General features: G+C 38.7%; 2 protein-coding genes across 4 annotated transcripts in view; both read right to left on the minus strand.

Annotated features, from left to right (window-relative positions):
• Positions 1-939, minus strand: part of acadl (acyl-CoA dehydrogenase long chain) — a 4,963-nt gene extending 4,024 nt beyond the window's left edge. For 2 of the 3 annotated variants that reach the window (XM_005742248.1, XM_013913164.1), the window contains exon 1: positions 743-939. In XM_005742248.1, the coding sequence (XP_005742305.1) occupies positions 743-831 (89 nt within the window). In that variant the 5' untranslated portion in view covers positions 832-939. Of the gene's footprint in view, positions 1-660; positions 690-742 lie in introns of those variants that run through there. The other variant, XM_013913165.1, reaches the window with a different exon arrangement.
• Positions 940-6,939: 6,000 nt separating this feature from the next.
• On the minus strand, positions 6,940-9,863 carry mylz3 (myosin, light polypeptide 3, skeletal muscle). Its single transcript, XM_005742250.2, has 6 exons — positions 9,782-9,863; positions 9,389-9,416; positions 7,992-8,135; positions 7,740-7,910; positions 7,558-7,635; positions 6,940-7,470 (listed from the first exon to the last, which is right to left on the minus strand). Exons 1-6 carry the CDS (start codon positions 9,782-9,784, stop codon positions 7,442-7,444), a joined length of 453 nt encoding a protein of 150 aa, XP_005742307.1. The 5' UTR covers positions 9,785-9,863; the 3' UTR covers positions 6,940-7,441.
• Between the last annotated feature and the right edge of the window lie 234 nt (positions 9,864-10,097).

A 10,097-nucleotide genomic window follows, 5' to 3' on the forward strand; every position in this document is an offset into this window, starting at 1 on the left:
CCCACACACACACACCCCTATTGTCTTATAGTGACTTGAATTGGAAGAGGTAGGAAAACAAACTCCGTTGACTACAATCTACAACCCACTGACATCTACTGGTGAGATTTTACACTTTAACTACCTCTGCTTTTCTTTTCTTCCCTCGTTGCCACTGTAAATAAGAATGATTTCTTAATGACGCCTTAAATAAAGGTTACACCAACTTTACATGGAATTACATGGATGTACAGCCTTGTCAGATCAGCTTCAGTTGACATCTCTTCAGCACACAGACAGTTTATTTAATATGGGAAGCTTTCAAACTACCTTTAGGCACACTTCAATGTGTGGAGACTTCAATACGATTTAAACAACAACAACTCTCAACCATAACATGTTTTATTTAGATAAAAATGGCCAAACTCGTGTATCTGCTGTAATTTTAAAACGTTCACTAAATTTTGAGATTCTGGTTTCGATTTTCACATTAAAGGTCTCCATGTAAACAATAGGTCACAATAAAGTGTGTCAAAGGTAACCGCACACACACATCATACAGTCCGACCTTTTTCTGTACTATAAAAATGCTCCGCGACTTCTACAGTGAAATATAAAAAATATTACTAATATCATGCAAAGTAAAACTATTTCCTAAAACAGCGTAAATGTTCCGCTCACAGCTTTGAATGCATTTCTTTGCGCTGATATCGACAGATGCGGCTCCAGCTCACTAGAAACAGCTTTAACTGCGCATTTTTACCTCGCAGAAACTGCAGCGAGCGGCCGTCCTCTTCCAGACACATTTCTCAGTCCGAAAACACAAGTTCCGATTATTCTGTTCGCCAACATATTCGAATCAAAGTACAACTTCACAGGAAAAAGACGAAAAGAGAAAAGATCGTTTGAGCGACACTAGATGCGTCACCGCGTCGTCTTCTTCTTCTACATTTTTATTGGCGGTTGGCAAACAACTGAAAGGTGCATTACCGCCACCAACTGGTATGGAGTGTGGGCTGGAACGTCGCTTAAACAAACAACCCCCCAAATCCTTTCAAACAATTTCCCCTCTTTTAAAAACTGAAACAAGGCCTGATAACTTTTACTTCCAGATTCCTTTTGCAATAAATCAATAAGATCCAGCATCACTCGGTTCGTTTCACGGGTGCCTTTAAATGTGAACGCCTGAGAAGTATGGTTGTTATGTGAGGTGGGTCTCGCTTATGATTGAGTCCAAATAAAGCGGGAATTTGCTTTAAACTACGTTAATATCACAAATACAAACGATTTGTTTAGTCCATAAAATAGGGTGACCAACTGTCCTCTTCTTTTTGCACTTGTTGACTTGTAAAAGCCTGTGTGACATTTTTTATTTCACCATTCATTAACCGCACCGAGAAGACATCATTTAAATATGTTCACGTTTTCTTTAAGCAAACGGTATTATTAAAATTATTCATGACTGGGCCAAGTGTCCTCTTTTTTGGAAATCAAAATATGGTCACCCTACCATAAAAACACCAGCAGAATGAGACCGCTAACTTTTGTCTTCTAGTGATGGGTCGGTCGCGAACGAAATGGCTCTTAGAGCCGACTCTTTGACATGAACGACGCGAGCCGGCTCCTTATCGCCAGTAGTGATGTGCGGATCGATCCTGAAATATCAATTCCTCCGATACCAGTCATTTATGTTCTAGAATTGATCCTCACATTAAAATATCGATATTTTTAGTAATTTAGGGTTAATTTGTAGTTTATCATTAACAGCAACACAGTGGAAAGACCCAGAAAGAGAAATAAGAGTAATATTAAAACTAAGTAGCTGCCGCCATTGTTGGAAACTGGAATGGGCTCGGCTATGAATTCTGAGATATGGTTTTTCAATTTTGTTGTCCAGGTGGAAATTCGGGAGAATGGTGGCTCCGGGATTCTCCCGGAAAAATCAGCAGGGTTGGCATGTATGGTTGTGGCAACATCACTAACCTTGTCAAATACCTCAGAGTAAATCATATCACAGAATATGAGGCGCGTATGTTGAGATGAACTGAAGAGGAGGAGAGGGACAGGTGCCGCTAGGGCGAGACAGAAGCCTCTCACTGAGTCCTTTAGTGCTGCAGGCAGGCAAGGTGCTCAAATAGACTTCAGGTTTTTTATTTCTATATGATGAACTCTGCATTATTAAGTGATAAGAACAAGTAATCTGATGTCCTGTAATCATTATGACGCTATAATTTGAGATACAATAAATAAAATACGTTTTTGTACAAAGTATCGTATTGGATCAGTATCGTCGATACCACCCTGAATATTACTTGGTATCGGATCGGAAAGGAAATCAGTGGTATCGCACATCACTAATCGCCAGCTGTGTTTTTTTGTTTTTGTCTCACCCTCTCTCTTTCTCGCACTTTTTTCCGCTTCACTCAGCATGTGAGCCTTGTGCTTTATGTTGGGAAGAGGGGGGGAGGGACGGTTACACTCAGTAGCACAGGAACAGAGCAGGAGGGAGAGAAAGAGAGCCAGGGACAACAAGGTCACATTAGAAAGGTATAGTAATCATCCACAACTATTTTCAGTTGCAGATGATAAAGGATTCAGAAAGTTTATTCATGCAGGCCCCTATGACAGAGAATATGCATCTTCTTTTGTTTTCATATTTTAATTTATATTTAATTGTGTTGTGGTTTGCAGTGTTTTGTGTTGTTTCACTTTAAATTTGTAAAAGAAAAAAGCTGAAAATTTAAATAGTTAAAAGTTGAAATGTGAATAGTTGATTTTTGTATTATATGATTTATTTATTACATTTTATGTGGAGTGAATAAATAAAAGTATATTTACGGTGGCCTCTACAGACAAAGCACATACAAACTTCAAATCACGTACGAACCCTGAAGCACGTACAAACTCCAAAACACGTAAACACGTACAAACTCCGAAGCACATAAAAACTCAAAACACGTACAAAAGACAACAGAAGTGCTCCAGGATGGGCAGTGTTGAGCTTTTGTTACGTAGTGGCTACACAAGCCAGCAAGTACCAACGACTGGATTTGGTGTGTGGTAGTAACAGGTAAATGAACTTTTTTTTTTAAAAATTATTTGACTATATATGAATGCTTGTGTATAAATACACAAACAATACACATATGCTTTCATGCTTTCAATTGTGTAATTTAAGTGATCTAGGTAGCTCTGTTTTGGAAGTTCAGTACTTGCTAGAAATGTGTTTTGGAGTTTATACGTGTTTTCTCTCTAGGGGCCACCGCATATATTTATATATAAACATATATAAATAAAACCACTTTTTTTTTTTACATTAGTAATTCCTTTTGTGCATAATTTTATATTGTTGTTAATAATAAATTAATTAAAGCAACAAAACAACATGAAGAGCCGGTTCTTTTTAGTGAGCCGAACTGAAAGAGCCGGTTCTCTAAAAAGAGCCGGAAATCCCATCACTATTGTCTTCTGTTGATTTGTTGCTCAGCATTTCCACCTATTGCTGGGGGTTATCCTATTGCGAACACACTCATTGCAGTAATTTAGAGTTTAAGGCAATTTTCTGACATTTATAGGCCAAAAAAAGCACGCCAACAGCAGATGGGTTTTAATTAAATAATTGCACGATTTTTTGTGTTATTTCAGAGTAACAAGGTGATTCACACTTTGTGCCCAACAAAAATGTTCCAGGCAAGCGCATCAGCTGCTTTAAGAAGGCCAATCTTCTCCAGCTTCCGCCCTTTGTGAAAGCCCTTTGGAGGAGGCCATGAAATAGAGGAGCTCAGTTGCTGAAGCTACCTGACATTATGTGTGCTGATTTCTTGATGTTATATTTGTGCTTTAGTCCTGACCTGCCTGCTCCTGGCTCAGTCATGGCGATGGCAGCGATACATTTCCCAGCGGCCATCTTTGGGATGAAGTGTTTGATCTGTTCCTTGCTGCCGTAGTTGACGATGTAGGGAATGACGATGTCAGAGTGCAGCGCAAAACCTGGGCAGAGATGGACAGGAGGACGCTGCTAATAAAGTTACACAATTACACAGTGAATTCGCGTTATTAGCGTGTATTATTATATTTACAAAATACCACAGTTTTTGTCTTGGACGTATCATTTTATTTTTGTTGTATTTATCCGCGACACCTTAAATATATAGATAGATATAGATATAATCATACAAAGTAAAACTATTTCCCAAAACTGCGTAAATGTTCCGCTCACAGCTCTGAATGCATTTCTTCACACTGATATGGACAGATGCGTCTCCAGCTGACTAGAAACAACTTTAATAGCGCAGTAACCGCAGAGACATGCAAACATATTTCTTAGTCCGAAAACACAAGATCAGATTATTCTGTTTGCCAACATCTTCGAATCAATTAGTCAGTGAATTATTAACAAATACAAATCAACAGTTTCGTCCATTAAAACAGTAGCAGAGTGAGACCTCCAACTCATCATTTATGGGTAGTTTTCTTCTTCTATTGAAGTGTAAGCAAGTGTGTTTGCACAGCATTTCCACCTATTGGTTGGAGTTACAAAACACTACCTGCAGAATTTATCATCTTAAAGGCAATTTTAAGCATAAAGTTTAGTAAAAAATTATAGGCCAAAAAAGTGTTGATCTTTTGTCTGAGAAAACATAAAGCATAAAAAAGGCTCCTGCCAGTCATAACACAGTATGGAAGCTTTTTTTTTTTTTTTTTTTTTTTTTTTTGTTAATGTTTTTTAATTAAACCCAAATGCAAAAACCAAAAACACTATCAGCAGCTTCATGTATGCACCTTTACTACTACATCACACCACACGGGGGCAGGACTTACACAGGTTAAAACTTGTCTTACTGCACTGAAACACAAGCACCAGAGGCACTGTACATCCTGAGGGATTGTTAACATTAGGAAACATCTAATGCACAGTCCAGAATGGAGATGTTTCATTCAATAATCACACACTTTTTTATGTTATTTCAGTTTAACTAGATGATTCACACTTTTTTTTTGCCCAACAGAAAATGGTCCAGACAAGTGGGCTGGTTTAAGAAAAAACAAACAAACAAGTGAAATCTGGTGGTTTATTGAGCTTTATTGATCTTCTGCAGTACCAGTATGTTCTCAGTATGCTCTTTGACATTAAAAAGGAAAATTGTTGCTGGATGACTGAGAACCTTCACAGACAAAATTGTTACTGTTTCAAAACGACTCAGGTATACCTTCCTCTTAAAAAGTGGAGAAAATCTCATTCAGCTCTCATGAAGTTTCATTTTACAGTCACTGGAAAGATCTTTCAGTGAATGTACAACAACTACATATTAGGACAAGTTTACAATGTAAATTGTTCCATTTTTCCTGTCACATGGTGCAACATAGAGAGATAGAAAAGAACATTTACTCTTTGACTCAAATTAGGCTGATGTCATAGGCACATACAAACAAATATTAATGATCATTCTGTTATAGCATGAATATTGCAAAATAAATCAACAATAATTTTTACTCTAATAAAGAAAAAAATATTTTTAGTGGGGCAAAAGTCAACAATGGCTGAATGGCTTCTTATTTAAATACTGCAAATTATATGTAGCGATCTTTAAAATGCATCGGCAAAAACAGAGCACTTTAACTTTAATATATCAAAATTTGGTTGATCTCTTTTGGGGGAGCATTTGGTGCTTCTGTTCTTTTGTGAGTAATTTATTCAGTTTTACACACACACACACACACACACACACACACACACACACACAATGTTATGGTTCATTTTTTTTCCCCCACTTTGTTTTTGTATGATTTTTAATGTTTTATGTCCACTTTCAGTGTTGGAGCTACATGGACTCTCTATGATTTTTCGTGCTGGCTGGATCCTTTGAACGTAAAAACAAATGAAGGAACCACTTTGGATCAAATCCAGCTGAAGTCTCAGTTTTAACTGTTACAGTCCATAACCGTTACTTTCTGTGTAACATTCATTTGAATATTAAATAAATTGCATGAATATCTTTCAATATGTAGATATATAGGAATATCTTATTTTTAGAGAGAACCAATATGACAGAAATATATTTTTGTAAAATTTCAATTTAAAATCTCATATATTGTATGTGTGTTTGGTAAGTAATCTACAGTTAGATTAACCAAATTAACCTTAAATGAGTGCCAATAAAATTAGAATTTTTTTTTTTGTAAATAGCTGATAGACACTATTTTATTATTCTTCATTCTGTCTTTTTGACTTTATTGTTTTAATGGACTAAAATTATGTTTTATTATATATTGCTAACAATTTTGCTTGTACTGTTAGCTAATAATGTAAATTCTAGTTTTTGTTTCCAATTCAGTAGCTAGCTGCTATAGTATAACTACTATTGAAATCCAATTTATTTAGCTAAAAATTTTTTTAACTGTGTCCAAACTGTTATGTGTTTCAACTATAATGTTAGCTAACAATAGAACTGCTAGCTACATGGAAGTATCCCATAGCTTTTTCATAATTTTAGCTAGCTACCATATTACAGCGATCACCCCAGTATATCTAGGATAGATTTTTAGCTGTTTAATCATTCTTTGCTCACTGTACCCTAATTGTTAAAAAATTGAACAGTTGAACAATTAGACTGTTGTATTGTTATTCCATAATTTTAGCTAATATACATTTTTGCAGAATTATTTACAAACTGATTATTTTAGCTACACATCGGTGTCCATTATTGTTTCATTATGTATATTTAACAATTTTATTGTTTATAGTTACTTGGCTATACTTAAAGCTAATTCTTCAGTTCTTAATTCACTTTCTGACCCTTTTCCTTTTTAAATGTATTTAATAATCTATGCTTTCTTTTTTGGCTCTATCTTATTCATAGCCTTTTGTTAAGCATCAACTTTTTTACATAAATTTCTTCAATCTGAGACCTGCAGTCTACAAAAGCATGTGGGCAATGAAAGATCAAGAATCAACCCAGATGGGATGTACGTTGGAAAAGTTTATTCTCAAATGAAGAGAGTGAAAATAAATACAACTTTTCAGGGAAGGAGGGAGCTCTGGCGCTCTGACCACAACCATTCTCCAGCACCTTTGGCATTGCTGGGCCAGTGATGGCGTGACTGAATGAGGTGGCGGTGGGAATGGAGGGATCTACCCTCACTTGATGAGTGGTCACCCCTTTTCCCCCGTTCCTCACCCCATGTGGTGAGTGGAGACGCGCCCCAGTGGGGGGAAGTAGAGGCCGGGTGATGGAGGTCTACAATGGAGAGGTGATGGCGATGTCCCAAGAGAGGAGGGTAAGAGACGAAATGGAAAAGAAAACAAAATAAACAAAATGAAAAAATGGGCGTGCTTCAACATCCCTTGTACATAGTCCTTGTCTTTCCGTGGTTGGTCTTTGAAACAGTGTAGATGTCACGAACACTGTGGGGCTGTCTGTAGGCGAGCTACAGTTTCTTCAGCACTCTCGCTGCTGGCCTCTTACACAGACATGATGTGCTTGACGAAAGCTGCAGGAAGAAGTTCAAATATTTAGCTTCCTGGAAATTCAAAAAAAAAAAAAAAAGGAAGTGGAATGGTTTGAAGTCCGGTCTTACCCTCATAGTGCACACTGCCGTTCTCGTCCTCCTGGCCGGCCATAAGGGCATCAATCTCTGGCTCGCTCATCTTCTCTCCTGTGGATGCACAACGATCCATGTCAGGGATATGTTTCCCATTTCACTCACTATTGCATGCTAAGCAAACCTTATGTGTGTGCTTCTAAATTTAGGAGGCTCACCCAGAGTGGACAGCACAATACGCAGCTCAGCACCCATAACTGTGCCATTGCCCTCCTTGTCGAAGACGCGCAGACCCTCAACGTAGTCATCATAGGTTCCCTTGGGTTGAGCGTCGACCTCCTTCAGCATAGGCAAGAAAGCGTCGAAGTTGAGCCTCTTGTTGGCCAAGTCTGTTGATAGCACACCAAATTATTACACATACCATGACACAGACTGCTCTTTTGTGTTAGAAAAAACAGTTTATGTCTCACCGTCAGCAGTTGGGTTGCCCAGAATCTTATTAACGGACCTGTTGGTGGGATTCTGGCCCAGAGCACGCATGATGTCAGCCACCTGGTTGTAGGCCACCTGGCTGTCACCAACTCTGTCAAAGAGACCAAAAGCCTCCTTGAAGTCTGGCCAGGAGGAGAGAAACAAAGTTGAGTACAAGTTCTTCAGGACTTATAGTTAAGACTTCAACAATAAGGAAGAATTAAAACAAAAAAGTCTGCCAGAGTCTTTTTTCTTGTTCCATCCAAATGGTATAATTGATATTATTTTTATGGCATGACATCCATGTTTTCTTTGCTGTGTTAGATCCATCCCCTTTGGATTTCCTACTCTATCTATTACAGTGTTACTACTAGTCATCTATGTCAGTTGCACAGTGCCACAACGTAGAGGAAGATTAAAGACAGTAAAAGCCACATAATTCTGTCATTGTTCTCAGCTAATTGAGAGGGACAGCTGTGAAGAGGAAGGCACCAACTGGGGCCCCAGACAATGGTTGGCTATGTCTGTGAATCCCACCAGGAACTCAAAGTGACCTTTTTGACAGATTAATGTGTTCGTGTGGCTTCTGAACAGCAGTTGTACCCTTCCACCACACTCGACCCACCCCGTCCTTCTACATTCCTGCCTCCACTTGCATTTACAGCAACATTGCGTGCAAACTGATACACCCTGACAGAGAAATGCAGGCCATTTAGAGACATAGCGACATGGCCCCCCGTGCAGTCAAACCCAAGAATGCTGACTGGGCCGTAATTAACACCGTAACTTGGAAAGGAACTTAATGTTAGACATATAGTATAGCTGTACCAGAATGTGCAGAAGCAGCACTAAACAAATAAGCCTGATTGAAAACGTGTTAAAGGTTTGCCTGCAAGTCTAGGATACACAACTGGAAGAGTTTTAACTACACAAAAGTATCCATGTCCAAATGGGGACCCCAATATATCCCATAGGGCATGTTTATAGAGGACATGTCTTTTGGCAGTTAAACAAAAAAGGTATGGGGTGATTCAGATTCTTGTGTAAGCTGATGCCACCAGCACTGCATCTTAAACCCTGACCTAAGGATTAACGCCCCTCCTGAATAAGGACAATGGCGACTTGCAAGACAAGGCTGAGAATAGACATGTCTGAAATCTTTCCTGACAGCTGGAGAAGTTGGTAGAATGGCATGGCGCTCTTCATCCTCTGCTTCCACTTTTCTAGCACTTTAATCAGATTAAAAGTTCATCTAAGTAAGCCTGGAGCTACTCTGAGAGTTTGGTTCGTGTGACAATTGCAAAAGCTAGACGTAAATACCTACCAGCACATTGATTGAGAGGTTGGTGCCTTCATATATGAGGCAAAATTTCTCTTTTTCTTTTTCTTCACTTACCCTCAATCTGGTCCGGTGTGAACTCAGTCTGTCACATTTGAAAAGGCACATTAACAAATACACAAACACACAGAAAACAGAGAAATAAAGAAAAACAAAATGAGTATATCCAGCTTATGTAACTGTCCAAAGGATTCTGAACACATGATGGATGCTGAAACTCTAAAACGTCCTCTTTGCATTAGAATATTAGCCTTTTTAGACATTAAACATAGACATGTGAATGCATTCCAAGACTCTAGTCCTGGGTGCCAGTCTTCATTTTGCCTCACTAGCAAAAGTCTCAGTTTTGGGGTCATTATTGAGCTCATATCCAAACCAATTAAAAGGAAAAAAGGTAACTCCATCAGCAATGCCCCACCCAAAAGGTCCAAAACAGAAGTTCGTACACACCATTTTGGAGAGCAGGAGCTGGAGGAGATGAGAAGCTGAAGTCCCAAGACAGTGTGGTCCTTAGCCATGGTCAAAGCACCCCTCTTATTTATTCCGGGCATGTGATGTCACGTATGCTAATGGGCAGATCAGATGACACATTGGAACATCTTTAACTTTCTTAGGGCAAACGGAAAGGAGAGCTGTACGCCCTCGGAGCAGTGGGAGTAGGCCTTTAGAAGGGGACAGGGCTATTTTTAGAAGGCTGAAAGAACGGTTGCAAGATTTCAAAGAGTCTGTGAATGCATTACAATTTCAACCGAAATGCTTTCGGCAG

This window comes from Pundamilia nyererei, unplaced genomic scaffold (assembly GCF_000239375.1).
Source record: "Pundamilia nyererei isolate P.nyererei 1_Seehausen unplaced genomic scaffold, PunNye1.0 scaffold00118, whole genome shotgun sequence".
Taxonomy (NCBI): domain Eukaryota; kingdom Metazoa; phylum Chordata; class Actinopteri; order Cichliformes; family Cichlidae; genus Pundamilia; species Pundamilia nyererei.